The 16913-nt window shown below is 46.5% G+C and overlaps 1 protein-coding gene across 1 annotated transcript; it reads left to right on the forward strand.

Moving 5' to 3' along the window:
• Window positions 1–3: 3 nt before the first annotated feature.
• MFAP1 (microfibril associated protein 1) lies at window positions 4–15490 on the forward strand. The gene is made up of 9 exons (XM_040342488.1): window positions 4–181; window positions 5047–5266; window positions 6663–6801; window positions 7371–7552; window positions 9054–9162; window positions 9996–10156; window positions 11619–11778; window positions 13367–13456; window positions 15092–15490. Exons 1-9 carry the CDS (start codon window positions 103–105, stop codon window positions 15269–15271), a joined length of 1320 nt encoding a protein of 439 aa, XP_040198422.1. The 5' UTR covers window positions 4–102; the 3' UTR covers window positions 15272–15490.
• The last annotated feature ends 1423 nt before the right edge of the window (window positions 15491–16913 follow it).

The following is a 16913-nucleotide window of genomic DNA, read 5'->3' on the forward strand; positions in this document are numbered from 1 at the left end:
CGAATCCGTCCTTCTATCGTCTCTGTGGTTTCCGGTCCTCCAGCTGTCCTGGGCTTTTCCTCTATAGACCTGTTTGTCGGTTCTCCCCCCAGTACCGGAGCCATGGCGTCCTCCAATGCGCTCAACAAGCAGCCGCCGATCCAGTCCACGGCCGGGGCCGTCCCTGTCCGCAATGAGAAAGGTGAGGAGCCGTGTGTGTGGTGCGGGGACCCGGGTAGGCCGCAGAGCCCAGTCTGTGTGGGGGAGGGGCGCACTGTATACAAACCTATATACCGTTCTATTACTGATCATAGGATGGGGGAGGGGACAACTGGAGATTTGTTTTCCTCTAATAGATTCTTCTATTGCTGGCCATACAATCAGATCGTATGAGGGGGACACACAAACTATCCAATCAGGAAGATCTGTGCATTACTGGCAGATCTGCAGGAGATTGTCCAATCAGATTGTGCCATGGTGTATGCTCAGACCAAAGTGTTCCTGCACTCCTATGGTGCCCATATAATCTGATTGTCCAACCTCCTTTAGGTCACCATACATGTTGCAATCTGACCATATTATCTCCCTACAATCAGCGTTAGGGTTACCAAAATGGTGTACTCGGAGGACCACCACATCTAACCAATCAGAAGGTCCCTTCTACTACATAGTTGGCGGTAGATCTATAGGAGATTGTACAATCAGGTTGTATTGTGTATGGCAGGGCTTGGATTGGTCACCATGGCGACTAGAAATTGCATTCCTGACGCTTGGGCTTCTGTCAGACAACCACATCTACCTCCCATTTGCAGACCGTGGTATGGCTGAAAGACGGCTACAGCGCGGTCCTCCAGATCTCGGAGGATGTCTATTAACGTTTTCCCATAACCCCGCCCCCCGTGTACTCTTTGTCAAATCACAACTGATCCCATGTAAACAAATGCCAGTTATCTGCATTTCCTTTCCTCAGAGCGAGGAAAGGAAAAACGATAACGGTGATCCTGTAATAGGAGACATTTGCATTGATAATCGGGGGGCAGAATATCAGTGCCCATCAATACAACCTCCTCACTGCACATCAGTAAAGAACAAAAAAAATACCGTATTTATTGGGGTATAGCGCGCTCCGGCGTATAGCGCGCACCCCTAAAGATGGCCAGAAATTCCTGTGGAAAAAAGGATATTGTACTTACAGTTTTGGTGTCCTTGCGCGGCGGCCTCGTCGGGTCCGGCGTCCGTCTGCGGCTTTGGGTGTCCTCTTCGTCGGGTCCGGCGTCCTTCTGCGGCGTCCTCGCTCGTTTCCCGCGCCGAGTTTGAATACTGCGCCGGCATATACCGAGTGCAGTACACTCGGGCAGGCTCGGCTACTGTCGCGCTCACGTCCAGGACGTGAGCGCGGGAGGAGCCGAGACTGCCCGACTATACACGAGTGTACTGCGCTCGGTATATGCCGGCACAGTATTCAAACTCGGCGCGGGTATCGGTGTATATCGCGCACCCATGATTTTGCCCTGATTTTCAGGGCAAAAAAGTGCGCGGTATACGCCGATAAATACGGTACTTATTATTTGCAACGTTTTATAACCAAAATAAAGAAAAAGGTGTGTTTTTTTTTTTTTTTTTTTTTTTTTATATATATATATATTGCAAAGTAAAAAAAACGGTGGTGATTAAATGCCACCAATAGAAAGCTCTATTTGTGTGAACAGAATAATAATAAAAAATGTAATTTGGTTACAGCAGGGGTGCCCAACCAGTGGCCCGCGGAGCCCTCATATGTGGCCCGTGATCGCCTGCTCTGGGATGGTGGGTTGGCAAGCCCAGATTGCCAGTTGTCTACCCGCCATGCCAGAGCATCAGTGTTATGAATGAAGCCAGTGGTAGAGGAAGCAAGCAGCTGCCGAGCCGCATAAGCCAATGCTTACTATATAGCACTGGCTCCTGTCATAGGTGGAGTGATACCAAATGCACTCTGATTTTAGTAATAATCTTGTTGGCACAGTGTATATATGGATATATCTGTTCTGCAGTGGTTATTGGGCTGCTTTCAAACTGATCCGCAGGAGTAGCACAGTGTACCTGCGGCCTACCTGCACTGCGCCATAGACTTCTGGTTTTACCTGTGGGTGTGGCGCACTTTCATAAAGTGCACCACACCTGCAGATATGATAGAATTCTATGGCAAAGTGCAGCTAACCTGCAGGAAAGCCACATGTGCACTGCACTGCATCCACGGTGGGGGTAGACAGCAGACCATCCGTGTAAAAGTAGCCTTATGCCCCTTTAACATGATCTGTCTGACCCAATCGGACCCTCCATTCACCTCTATGGAGCGGCAGATGTAAACAGACTTGCCTCCTAATCCGATCTGCAAAAAAAAAACAGAAGTGGATCCGCCCCCTTCCATTTGATCAGATGAGAGGGCCCATAGAGTAGAGTGGTCTGTGTCCGCTTTGCATATGCAGAGTGGACGCAGACTGTCATCTAAAAATAATGATGATAATAGGGGTATTGGCGCTGCCTAGGTGCACATCTGAGCAGTATAAATACCTTACAACATGGAGCTAGATAGGTAAGAGTACAGTATGTCAGTGCTGACTGTCTGTGACTGTCATCTGCTCATTGTGGCCCGCAACTGGTTACCAAGTCGCTTAAAGTGGAAGTAAACCCATCGATCTAGCAGTTTCAAAAAGCAGTTACATTTCCGGCATGCCGGCATTGCTAACTGTCACATTGGTTGTGCTCTCAACCAAACTGTCAAACCATCCAATGGCTTGTGTCATAACTGATCACATGTGCAGCATCATGGCAGTTGAAGATTAAACATAGGCCAAGATGGCAGCTTCCTTGCCTAAAGATAATAGGTGGGTTTACTTACACTTTAAGTGGCCCTCGCTCTTCAAAAGGTTGGGCACCCCTGGGTTACAGTGTTGCATGACCGCGCAATTGTCATTCAAAAGTGTGACAGCGCTGAAAGCTGAAAATTGGCCTGGGCAGGAGGGGGTGAAAATGCCCAGCATTGAAGTGGTTAAAAACATAACGTTTTACTTTATTTTAAGCTGCCTCCTAGATTCAAAGTAAATTTGTCAAGCCCTGGTGTATGGTCCCCCTCTAATCTCTGCCTTCCCTGCTTAGTACTTCTACCTTTGGGCCGGAGGAGAGGACACACGGACATGGGGACACAGCAGGTGGTGAGAGGCAACTGCCGTCTGTAATAGCCCTTTGCAGAGCGATGTCGCCGCTAACCTCCCACCGTGCGGCCTGGTCATGCACAGGTCTGTGGCCCGGGGGATGGGGACCCCTGGATTAGAGGTTTTTAACGTTTCACTTTAAAAAAATAAATGCTATTTTATTAAAGCGGGTGGGCGCTGATTTATTTATTTTTTTAAATGCCAGCTGCTACAAATACTGCAGCTGCTGACTTTTAATATTAGGACACTTACCTGTCCTGGAGTCCAGCGGCGTCCGCAGCAGAGGACGAGCGATCGCTCGTCACTCTGCTGCCCCCCGCCATCCTCGGTGAGGAAACCAGGAAGGGAAGCGCTCCGGCTTCACTGCCCGGTTTCCTACGGCGCATGCGCGAGTCGCTCTACGCCTGCCGGTTGGCTCCCGCTGTGTACTGGGAGCCGAGTGTTCCCAGAACACAACAGGGGGGGGGGGCGACGTGAGGTGACGTCGTGCCCGCAGTTTACCCGAGACTGTGTGGCCGGAAGTGGGTGCAAATACCTGTTTTTAGACAGGTATCTGCACCCCCCTCCCCTGAAAGGTGTCAAATGTGACACCGGAGGGGGGGAGGGTTCCGATCAGCGGGAGTTCCACTTTAGGGTGGAGCTCCGCTTTAAGTCTTTATTTTTTAGGACCCTGCAGGGCATTTCTGCTGCAATCAGCAGATTGTGGGTGCAATGTCAGGCCCCTGTTGACTCTCAGGATAGCTGTCTGCTTTTACCTCCCCTATGGGAAGACAGTTAAAGAGGAGTTCCACCCAAATTTGGAACTTCCTCTTAACCCACTCCTCTCCCCCTTACATGCCACATTTGGGGAGTGGGGGCTTCAGCAAGAGTGGGACTTCCTGTCCCACTTCCTCCTTCCTGTAGGCGACTAAGCTTAATCGCCTTCAGGAAGGGGCTGCTGTAGGCGATCGCCTAGGACACGTCACAGGTCCTAGGCGATCTCCTGGCCAATTACACGGCGCCGCGCCGCTCGCGCATGCGCAGTGCCGCTCGCGCATGTGCAGTGGGTGCCCGGCCATGAAGCCGAAAGCTGTCACGGCCGGGTGCCCACACTGAGAATGAAGACGCCGGCCGGGGAGGGGGGAGAGGAGCCCCGGCCGGCGCGTCGCTGGAGCAGGTAAGTGTCTGTTTATTAAAAGCCAGCAGCTACACTTTTTGTTGCTGCTGACTTTTAATAAACATACAAATGGCTGGAACTCCCCTTTAATGGAGAGCAGGAAGAATCAGTAAACGATAAGAGCGCTCACCAGCGCCTTCACAGTCTATTGAGATCTACAAGCCATCTACTGCAGTATGAGAGGGTACTTGTAGTTCATTCATTCACAGACCTTTGTGAATGAAAGACTTGGTTGTGTGGGTGGAGCTCCGCATGGCCACACTGTTGTCAAATTTGTGACAGTGGGTGCAGGTAGAGGATCCCCCACACGCTGTCAAGGAGACTAAGGGAGGGGATTGCGGTAGGATGCTGAACATGTCAGATGTTGCATCCTAAATATGTGTGTAACAGGTTCAGAAAGGTGAACTTATCGTTTAAAAACCTTAATTTAAACCTCCTTCCCTTAGGCCTGACCTGATGTTGGGTGCATGGACTTGTACAGGCATATGATTTATTGGAAACACAGAGGACCCTTTAAAAAAATATATATATTTTTTTTGTGGATTATAGAGGATGGAGTAATGCCAGTGGTGGGCTCTGTTTTGATGCACTATTTAGTTGAAAATGATTTCTGTTTGTGTTTGAGGAGTTCTTGCTTTACCGATCATTTTTAGCCAAAATGTAATTTGCATTAAAACCTAAACCGTTGTCATATGTGAACATGCTTTCTGTATCTTTCAGGTGAAATCTCGATGGAGAAGGTGAAGGTAAAAAGATATGTCTCCGGTAAAAGACCAGACTATGCACCTATGGAATCCTCTGATGAGGAAGATGAGGAGTTCCAGTTCATCAAGAAGGGGAAGGAACAGGAGGTGGAAGTGGAAGAACAGCCAGAAGAAAGCACCAGCGACCCACGTCTGCGTCGGTTACAGAACCGCATGAATGAAGATGTAGAAGAGAGGTAATGGATTCATTTAAACATGATACACAAGTAGCTGATAGTTGCACAGCTGTGCTCTTCAGAAGGGTATATTGCATGTACCCGGTCCTGATTGTAAAATATTTAAAGTGGTAGCAAACTCTGTTACTCCACTTGTACTTGCAGGTAAACTTTATAATAAGGCTTACCTGTAGGTACCGTGAATATCTCCTAAGCATGCACAGTTTAGGAGATCTTCAGAGTGCTTGCAGCGGATGACATCACCGGCGCTCTGAAGGCCTGTGCCATAACTGGCGGTTTCTGTGCAAATGCGTAGAAGTGATGTCATCGCGCCCCCAGCCACTCATGTAGCCAGAGGCCGCGAATCTGGAAGGAAGACCGGGGAAGAATGTCAGCCCTCTCAGCTGTGACATCACAGCGCTGGAGGGATTTGTTCTAAGGTAAGTTTCTCATAATGTGCTAGTATGGATCGCATACTACCTCTTTAAATCTCTGGTGCCCAACCTTCAGCCAGGTGCAAGCCCTCAGGGTGTGACCCACCGGGACCCTGTAGACTAATCTGTGTTTCACTACTGCCCTGTTCAAGCAGTGATTCCTAGTCTCGGGTAAGGTTTCCAGCCTATGATTGTCTCCTAAAGCAGGGATATGCAATTAGCGGACCTCCAGCTGTTGCAAAACTACAAGTTCCATCATGCCTCTGCCTCTGGGTGCCATGCTTCTGGCTGTCAGAGTCTTGCTATGCCTCATGGGAATTGTAGTTCTGCAACAGCTGGAGGTCCGCTAATTGCATATCCCTGTCCTAAAGCATGTCCCCAGTCTCCAACAGCTCCTTTAGCATGTTCATAGTCTGAAAGTATCCTGCAGCATAACCCCACCCCTGACCATCTCTCATATCATGTCTGTAGTCTCTGACCATCTCTCATATCGTGTCTGTAGTCTCTGACCATCTCTCATATCATGTCTGTAGTCTCTGACCATCTCTCATATCGTGTCTGTAGTCTCTGGCCATCTCTCATATCGTGTCTGTAGTCTCTGACCATCTCTTATATCATGTCTGTAGTCTCTGACCATCTCGTCTGTAGTCTCTGACCATCTCGTCTGTAGTCTCTGACCATCTCGTCTGTAGTCTCTGACCATCTCTCGTATCATGTCTGTAGTCTCTGACCATCTCTCGTATCATGTCTGTAGTCTCTGACCATCTCTCGTATCATGTCTGTAGTCTCTGACCATCTCTCGTATCATGTCTGTAGTCTCTGACCATCTCTCGTATCATGTCTGTAGTCTCTGACCATCTCTCGTATCATGTCTGTAGTCTTGTGCTTCGAATCTCGGCCAGAATTTTTTTTTTTAGTGACCGTATCTCCCTAAATTTTAATTCGCTACCCCTGCCTTAGAGTACGTGCTTTCCCTCTTGTAGGTTGGCCAGACACCGTAAGATCGTGGAACCAGAAGTGGTAGGCGAAAGTGAGCCAGAATCTGAACCAGGAGAAGAATGGCGAGGGGTTGAAAGAGGAGAGGACACCAGTGAGGAGGAGGAAGAGGAGGTGGACGATGAGGTAAGTTTGCACTTCTGCTTTTTTATATTACTTGCGTGATTTGAACCGGTGTAACTGTGAAGGCCAAAGACCAAATTCTATTATGTCACATAAGCCGGTTGTTCATCATTGTCTAATTAGAATATCTAGAGCAGTGATTCTCAACCTTTTTACCTTTGAGGATCCCCTGAAATAATGTTCACATCTACATCTCATGCAACATTGGTATGATCAGCGAGCTGTTGATGATAATTTTGTTTTAGAAATGGCATTAAAGAAAATAATAAATATTATAACCTTGCCATCAATGACTTTCTGAAGATACTAGTTGCCTTGCTGTTGCGCTGAGAGTTTGTAGATCATCACTGTGTTTTATCAGCAGACTTACTTTAGTTTGTCTGTGTATATGTTTTTATTTGGTAGGGCTGTTGAATTGGATGCCCCTTTTTTAGGGATCGATGAGAATGATTGTATTTTCTGTACAGTGCTGAAGAATCACTTGGCACCATATAAACAAACAATATTCATAGATACTCCTGTAAGTGTTGATTTGAGATTTTGGATCATCAATAGGCTTATATTTTTTGCAGGAAATTGAGCGTCGACGTTGTATGATGCGACTAAAAGCCGAGGAGAGGAAGAATGAGGAAATGGAAGTGTTGGAGGTGGAGGATGAATGGAAATCTGAGGAAGAGATGGTATCTGAATATGAAGAATACACAGACAGTGAAGAAGAGCCAGAACCAAAACTTAAACCAGTATACATTAGGAAGTAAGTGAGGGGGGTACCAATGCATTTTCCATAGTAAATCAAAAATGCAGTGAAGCAAGTAATAACATCTAAGCACAGATATTCCACAACACCTCATATTATATGCTTTGCGAAACTGCTATTGCCAAGTATATTCCCAGTGGGTGGCATTATTTACAGAGGCTTTGGCCATCCATGTCTGCCCATAGTTCACTGACCAGTAACACGTATGTGATCCTTCAGTGCTACATGGCCGGAAACCATCTAGAACCCGGGGGAACGGTGAGCAATTACTTCTGAGGCAGTACTAGCTGGGATTTCTGTATGGAGTGTGGATTAAGCACTGTGACCTACTATTTCACAATGTGGACTTGCTAATAAGCGCTTATTGTGCCCCAATACAATTATGATATTACTAGTAACACCCCCATTGCTACACACCTGGTTCCAGCTTTGATCCATGGCTGCAGTTTAGGGTGGAAGACTGTTGGGGCCATATATCTGCAGTTAAGTCTTCACCTACCTTTTGATCATTAGACTGTGCTATTCATCATATGTCATGGTACTGTGACTGTGGACTGCATACCACTCTTTTTACTATTCAGCAGTCTGAGGGCCTAATCTGTTATGTCAGTGGGGCTTGAAGTTGTGACATATGATGTTTAATGTGGTTGTAAAGGCAGAAGGTTTTTGTCTTTATGTATTCTATTGCATTAAGATAAAAGGCTTTCTGTGTGCAGCAGCCCCCCCTAATACTTTCCTGAGCCCCATCTCTATCCAGAGATGTCCACGAGTTCCTCGCCTGTCCAGGACTCTCCCTTCTGATTGGCTAAGCGCCATTGGTTCCTTTTGCTGTCAGTCAAAGTATGTTAGCCAATCAGGAGAGAGGGGGGCGGGGCTGAACGACAGCTCCGTTTTTGGGCACACGGAGCTGCAGCTCTTCTAGGGTGCCCTTATAGCAAGCTGCTTGCTGAATGGGGCACTCGTCAGGAGGGAGGGGCTAGGGGCGCTGAGAAGGGACCCGAGAAGAGGAGGATCTGGGCTGCTCTGTGCAAAACCAGCTGCACAGAGGAGGTAAGTATAACATATTTTTTTTTTTTAAACAAGACTTTACAATCACTTTAAAGATGAAGTAAACCCTGATGGGTTTTACTGCCTCTTTATTTCCCTGCAAAGGTAAAGCATAATGGGCTACTTTGCATTGCATAGTAGCCCATTATGTGTCGCTTGCCTGAAACCGAAGCCTGTGATGTCACTGATGTCCCCCGTGCAGAAAGCGTCCCTTCTTCACCCCCGACATGCCCCTTTAGAAAGTTCACATTGTGAGTGGTGACCCTGCCATGTACACAAGCTTTACCAACTGTTAAATAATGCAAGTGGAAAGAATACCTTCTGCCCTCATACCTGTGTACATGATTCCTTGTGATATTGCGATGGCCTTCCTAAGACATGCATATAAAGTGACACAAAGATATTTTAAAATAGCTTTTTAGTGGGTTATTGTGCACATCTACTTTTCCAGGAAGGATAGAGTAACGGTTCAAGAAAAAGAAGTGGAAGCACAAAAACAGAAGGAGTTGGAGGTTGAAGCTAAGAAGATGGCAGAAGAAAGACGTAAATACACCCTAAAGGTAACTGTGCAACGGATCTATCTGTTCTCATGCTGCTAAAGTAGAATTCCAGGTTTAATATGACTGTAAATAGTTTTCGCGGGCCAAGATGACCCAAACGAAACGACTTCCATTACATAACTATGTGGCCGCTGTTTGCGCTGTAGTAGCATTAGCAGCAACCCGTATGCGGTGCTGAGTACTGGCAGCTGTATGGGCAACTGCTGCCAAAACTAAATGGCGCAGAGTTAAGTGCTTCTCCGCCATTCAAGGCTTTCTCCGATTGGCTGAGGTGGAGAGGCAGGCAAATCACGATTTCCACCTCGGCCAGTCAGAGAAAGCCTTGTGTTTTGTTGACAAAAGTGCAAGTCTTTTCTGAGCCATGTTCAAGCTGGAATTCTACTTTTAAGGCTGGGGCTACACAAGTGATTACATCTCTTTGCTATTCTGAGGCCCCGTGCACACGACCGAGTTTCTCGGCAGAATTCAGCCAGAAACTCGGTCGGAGCTGGATTCTGGCGAGAAACTCGGTCGTGTGTACACTTTTCAGCGAGGAACCCGTCGAGGAACTCGTCAGGCCGAAAAGAGAACATGTTCTCTATTTCCTCGTTGTTCAATGAGGAAAGTCGGCCCGCCGAGCTCCTCGGCGGCTTCCACACTGAACTCGCCGAGGAACTCGATGTGTTTGGCACGTCGAGTTCCTCGGTCGTGTGTACGGGGGCCTGAGAGATTTATCCACTTGTTGGCAGTCATGTGCAGCACACTGAAATCTGTGCAACGCTAACTGTACAAGAAAGGAGCAGTAGCAGAAATATTCAGTCGCCTGTGTAGCTAATACTTCTCTGACTTTACAGATTGTGGAGGAAGAAACAAAGAAAGAGATAGAGGAAAACAAGAGAACTCTGGCAGCTCTGGACGCCCTGAACACGGATGATGAGAATGATGAGGAGGAGTATGAATCCTGGAAGGTTCGGGAACTGAAACGCATTAAACGTGATCGTGAAGAGAGAGAAGCGTATGTTCTCATTTTATTTTGTCAGAAACATTCAACTAATGTGTACTATAAATGTTTAATAATTGGTATATGATATATACAATATGGGGTGTGTAGCATCACTCTCAGGACTCGCTGAGAGGCTGAAATGGGTATCAGTCCAGGCACCTGGCGGATCAAGACTTTATTGTCGGGATGATGCGGTGCCTGGACTGATTCCAGTGACGTCAGCAGAGATGACTTCAGAGCGCTCTCTGCTGACGATGGGTCACAGGTGTGCAAAACGAATTGCACTCCTGTGACCCATAAGAGAAGCCCAGCCAAACAAGCTAATGCTGGACTTCTCCATTAAATGTTCCCTATACTTAGAAGTACAGAAAGTAAGAGAATTTTGGTCAGGGGGACTTTGAACGAGGCCAATCGCTATAAAGAAGTAAGCACAGGATATAAAGCAAAGTATTACCATATTTATCGGGGTATTGCGCGCTCCGGCGTATAGCGCTCACCCCTAAAGTGGACCCGCATTCCTGTAAAAAAAACAAAAACATTTTAGTACTTCATAGAGTCCGGCGTCCATCTGCGGCGGTGTCCTCCTCGTCGGGTCCGGCGTCCGTCTGCGGCTTCGGTGCTGTCCTCCTCGTCGGGTCCGGCGTCCTTCTGCGGTGTCCTTCCCGCGCTGAGTTTGAACTACTGCGCCGGCACATACCGAGCGCAGTACACTCGTGTATAGTCGGGCAGGCTCGGCTCCTCTTGCGGTCACGTCCTGTGCGTCCTGTACATCCAGGACGTGACTGCGAGAGGAGCCGAGCCTGCCCGACTATACACGAGTGTACTGCGCTCGGTATATGCCGGCGCAGTAGTTCAAACTCGGCGCGGGTCTTGGCGTATATCGCGCACCCATGATTTTGCCCTGAATTTCAGGGCAAAAAAGTGCGCGGTATACGCCGATAAATACGGTACTTGTATGAGATATTACATAATATCCAACAGTGTTTTTTTTTTTTTGGACTTTAGATAAGAGATGTATACCAAAAAGCAGTCATTGCAAAGAACGTTTTACTGTACCTTGTGAGATTATATACAGCATACTCAATGACAAAAAGTGCATACACAAAATCACATAAACGCAAGGCATGCTAAAAAAACACATATACATATTGACGCCATGGTACTTTGGCATATCATGGGATGAAGACAAGTCCTACATAACATAGGCCCGTACTGGGTATTTTTCTTAGCTCCTAACAGCTAAATGGAGCATCCAGTGAGTAAAGAATATTTGTGTGGCTGGTGAAGGCAAACATTACTTTGAATATGTTGCTCTGCACTGCATGGGCAGACACAGGTTCGCTTTAAGGAACAAATTTATTTATGTTGATGTTCTATATCTGGATTTCTAGTATAGTATGCTGCCCACAAAACAACCATTTTACACCATAAACAGAAATGCTGTAATTATGATAATCTCTTCTTTATGTTCTAGAATGGAGAAGGAGAAGGCAGAAATAGACCGCATGCGTAATATGACCGAAGAGGAACGCCGTGCTGAACTTCGTGCCAATGGAAAGATAATCACCAACAAAGCTCTAAAGGGAAAATACAAATTCCTGCAGAAATACTACCACAGAGGAGCTTTCTTCCTGGTAAGAAATGATATTCTATAGTTATCCTCAGAAGATTTGTACAGGGATTTCATCTAGTCTAAATCCAATTGCATTTTAAAGTTGGGTCTTGTGGGGGGATTTGCATAAAACCTTTCTTTGCTTCAGTATATACACGCCTATCTCTGGGTCTGATCCGGCATGTTAAGAAAAAAAAAAAAAAAAAAAAAAGTGAAGGTGTCCTCGACTGGATTGGAGGCAGTCAGGTGTAATCAGACAGTGGAGTACGTTTACTCCCAGCTGCCCATAGAGCAGTACGAGGTCTGTTTGTCTGCTCTGCACACAGACCTCTCATCCGCCCCACTCTGCTCTGATCTGCAGGGGATCGGCTCACAGATTCCCTGCTGATCGGAACGGCAGGTGCCCATGTGAAAGGGTCATAAAGCCTAAAAGTTGTTTTATAATTCCTATGAAAAGAGTAGTGCCAGTGATTGTCATCCACCCACCTTTTCACCTCGGCCAATCAGAAAAGACCTTGGGCCAGATTCACAGAATCTGGCTGCGGCGGCGTAACGTATCCCATTTACGTTACACCGCTGCAAGTTTACAGCATAAGTGCTTGATTCACAAAGCACTTGCCTGTGAACTTGTGGCGGCGTAGCGTAATTCCGCCCGGCGCAAGCCCGCCTAATTCAAATGGGGCGGGGACCATTTAAATTAGGCGCGTTCCCGCGCCGAACGTACTGCACATGCTCCGTCCCTAAAATTACCCGAAGTGCATTGCGCTAAATGACGTCGCAAGGACGTCATTGGTTTCGACGTTAACGTAAATGGCGTCCAGCGCCATTCACGGACGACTTACGCAAACGACGTGGAATTTCAAATTTCGACGCGGGATCGACGGCCATACTTAACATTGGCTAGACCACCTAGAGGACAGTCTTAGTTTTACGCCGCGTATCTCTACGGAAACGACGTAAATTAAGAGCGACGGGCAAAGCAGACGTTTGTGAATCGGCGTAACTAGTCATTTGCATATTCTACGCCGACCGCAATGGAATCGCCACCTAGCGGCCTGCCTAGAATTGCAGACTAAGATCCGACGGTGTAAGTCACTTACACCTGTCGGATCTTAGGGCTATCTATGCGTAACCTGATTCTATGAATCGGGCGCATAGATACGACAACCGAATCTCAGAGATACGACGGCGTATCAGGAGATACACCGTCGTATCTCTTTTGTGAGTCTGGCCCCTTGTATTTATAGATAAATATACAGGATGCTCCCTGAATGGTTGGTACACCGTAGCTTTCTTTAATAATGAGTAATTGTTTTGGTCAGGCCGGCCCAAACTACATTTTTATAGGCAAACCACCAGACATGAAGTTCTAGTTTAAGATCTATGTGTCGTTCAGAACTGTGGTAGAGGGAGATTCCTACATTACTGAAAAGCTAAGAAATGTGCTGTAAATGGGGGTACATAAAATGAGCAATTTCCCCACACACTACAGAGCTGAGGGGGTCAATATGTTCTACTGTTGGAATGTTATTGTTTCTGCTATAGCTGCTTTTAAACCTGTTATTTTTAACATAGAAACTGGAACATTTATATTTCTTTTCTCACCACAGGATGAAGATGATGATGTATATAAGAGAGACTTCAGTGCTCCCACATTGGAAGACCACTTTAATAAAACTATCCTACCCAAAGTCATGCAGGTAACTTTTGTACATATTGTACACAAGTACAGTGTTGTGTATGTGCTAGTTTGCTTGTAGACACAAGTTGCTCTGTAACATATGAGGACAGTGTAGAAAGAATGGGTCCCAGGTTGTTGCTGCCTGGCGGGTGGAGTAATCTCCAAGTACAAGACCAGCTGCTCAAAGTGGGGCAACAGGGTCAACAGTTTAGACTAGAGAACATATGTCAAACGCAAGGCCCACAGGCCTTTCGCACCATAACGTTTTGCAGCTGAAACGTTGAACTCGATTCAGCCACCTCTGACTCTCGCCTCCCGCTCCCGACTTTTTTATCATCAGATCCCTGCATGTACTCACAGTAGGGACAGCTCTTCAGAATCTGAGAGCGAGCACAATCTCTCTGCAAGGTGAGGAAGACCCACCTACACAGGGAGGTACTAGAGGCAGGCCAGGTAGGAGAGAGATGCGAGGGACTTTGTACACAGCACCCCCTGAACCCTGTACATGGCGCATCTCTGAACCCTGTACATGGCGCATCTCTGAACCCTGTACATGGCGCATCTCTGAACCCTGTACATGGCGCATCTCTGAACCCTGTACATGGCGCATCTCTGAACCCTGTACATGGCGCATCTCTGAACCTTATATATGGCGCATCTCTGAACCCTGTACATGGTGCATCTCTGTACATGGCACACCCCAGATACAACCAGCCCTTTGAAGGCAGCCATAATGGTGATGTGGCCGCTATTAAATTGCGCTTTAAATGATACCCAGTATTGGGCTACATTGGTAACAGGGTAACCTGAGAGAAATGGAAAAACGGTTAGAAATGTTAACATGTAACATCACCCAATGAAGAACGGAAGCCACGTGAAGTCTTGCTTAAAGAACAGGAAGTTGAGCTATCAGCCAGCACCCACTGTTTGGAAGGTTTGAGAGTGCAGGAGCTGCAAGGCCTTGTCTTCCTGGGAGTAGGTCAGAGATGAAGGTTTCCGCTGGGATGGGTGAGATCCCAATAGGCGAGGGCTGTTGAGGGTCCCAGATGTGCCAGATGGTAGTTCGGGGCCCAATTCTTAGAAATGAGAGTACAGCCCCTCAGACGCGTGGGCCGATACTTCCTTGCCATTGTGGGAAAAAAAGGAGGCAGAGGGGGTATCCCCAGAGATACCTGACCCCCTCAGAATAGGATCAGCAGGTATGGGCGCATGGCTCGTCACTTCTGAAGGGTTGGACTGTGCCAAGTCAGCTTGGGGGCTGAATCGATTACCCTGGAACTGAAGAGAGGCCGAGTTCCTGTCTGCTTGCAAAAGGCGTTCCTTGGAGCGAAAGAAGTGCATTTTGACTAGTATGTCATGTGGTGGGTCCGAGTCGTCATGTTTCAGACTGAGGCCCATTTCCAGGGGGTTGGAGTGATCTCTAGGGTCCACTTTTAGCTTTACCAGCAAATCTCCAAAACATTTCAATTCAAGTGCATTTTTTTTTTTCATACTCCTAAAATACAAAAAAAAAAGGAAAAACATGACTACATGAACTATATTGGAGCTAGCTCAATAATTTTGTTGAACTGACCACATTTAGATGCATTAAATGGTTCAACTTTGGAAAATGACTTCTGTGACGCACTTGTTCATAATGTGTTCTGTCTTTTAGGTCAAAAACTTTGGACGTTCTGGTAGGACAAAATACACTCACTTGGTGGATCAAGACACAACATCGTTTGACTCTGCATGGGGCCAGGAGAGTGCCCAGAACACCAAATTCTTCAAGCAGAAGGCAGCTGGTGTAAGGGATGTGTTTGAGAGACCTTCTGTGAAGAAAAGGAAAACTTAGAGGATCAATTTGCGAACTTGTTATCTTTTTCCTGTATTCCGGGATTAAATCCTTCATGTAAATAATTATTTTTTCTTTTGTAAGAAATTCTCAGTTCCCAGAACTTTCTTTGTCTATGAAGATTGTGTAAATATTCACAATGCTCTGTAACTTTTAACCTTAAACATGTTTGGTTAGTTTTATGTATCAAGCCTTGCATAAATTTAATATCAAACATTACAATATGCATTCAAGTGTTTGAAATTGTTTGGACTACCTGATCATGCGCAGTCTTTAGGTGTGGGATGTTTTACAGCTGGGGTGGGACAATTCCACTGTAGGTGGTATTTGTAGTAATGACATAAAGAACCATTGGGGGAGATTTACTAAAACTGGTGCACACAGAATTTTCTGCAGCTCTGCATAGTAACCAAACGGCTTCTAAGGCCTGGTTCACACCTATGCAGTTTGCATATTACAGGTGCATTTTGCATTTTTCAATGCACGATTTTGATCCATTGAAGTCTATGGAACCAAAAAACAGAAAAAAGTCCCTTATTTTCCATAAAATGCACAGATGTGAACAACATCCATAGGAAACCATGTTAAATGGACTATAGTGTCTTCCTGCAAAACTGAAAACGCACACAAAAAAAAAATCCATAGGTGTGGCCTAACTTTAGCTTGTTTAACTTTGACAATAAAACCTTGAACTTGATTTACTACTATGGTACAGCTGCACCAGACTCGGTGTGCACCAGTTTTAGTCGATCTTCCCCCAGTGATTCAGGTCTTTATCTGAAGTCCATAATTTGATTTAACTGTACCAAACCCTTTGACAACCAGCTATTTGCTGATTTCGGAACAATGGCTGATGGCTAACTGTGGACCCTACACAAAAGTACGTTTTGTGCTGTGCGACAGGTGCACTTTAACCAGTTCCTCGACCGGCTCACGCAGATATACTGTGGCAGGATGGCTCTCCTGGGCGAAATCCCATATGGGTACATCCTTCCCCTTTTTGGCCACCAGAGGATGCCGCTGCACGGCGGGGGACCCGATGTGCGTGGCTGGTGGTGATCGCTGGGAAAGTGCGATCACCAGCACAGGGATTTGTGTGTGTGTGTGTGTGTGTGTATAAACATGCAAATCCCTGTGCTGTCAGAGGAGACATGTTGTTTGTTCCTAATAAATAGAAAAAGTGATATGTCTGCTCTCCTACTCAGTCCTATCCCCATACAGTTAGAACACACTAAGGCAGGGGTCTTCAAACTACGGCCCTCCAGGTGTTCAGGAACTACAATTCCCATCATGTCTGTGAATGTCAGAGTTTTGCAATGCCTCATGGGATTTGTAGTTCTGCAACAGCTGGAGGGCCGTAGTTTGAGGATCCCTGCACTAAGGGAACACACATTTAACCCCTTGATCGTCCCCTAGTGTTAACCCGTTCCCTGCCAGTGTCATTTACACAGCAAGCAGTGCATTTTTATCGCACGGATCGTTGTATAATTGTCTGGTTCCAAAAATGTGTCAAAGGTGTCCGATCTGAAAGTCGCAGTACCGCTAAAAATTGCAGATCACCGCCATTACTAGTAAATAAATAAAAATGCCATAAATCTTTCCCATAGTTTGTAGACGCTATAACTTTTGCACAAACCAATCA

The sequence above is a fragment of the Rana temporaria genome, chromosome 3, assembly GCF_905171775.1.
Source record: "Rana temporaria chromosome 3, aRanTem1.1, whole genome shotgun sequence".
Classification (NCBI taxonomy): Eukaryota; Metazoa; Chordata; class Amphibia; order Anura; family Ranidae; genus Rana; species Rana temporaria.

Bases quoted from the DNA above. Each gene is read 5' to 3' on its own strand.
- MFAP1 (XM_040342488.1), top strand. From the start codon at position 103: ATGGCGTCCTCCAATGCGCTCAACAAGCAGCCGCCGATCCAGTCCACG. The intron at 6,802-7,370 runs GTAAGTTTGCAC...TATTTTTTGCAG, and splicing joins AAGAGGAGGTGGACGATGAG to GAAATTGAGCGTCGACGTTG. The intron at 10,157-11,618 runs GTATGTTCTCAT...TTTATGTTCTAG, and splicing joins GATCGTGAAGAGAGAGAAGC to AATGGAGAAGGAGAAGGCAG.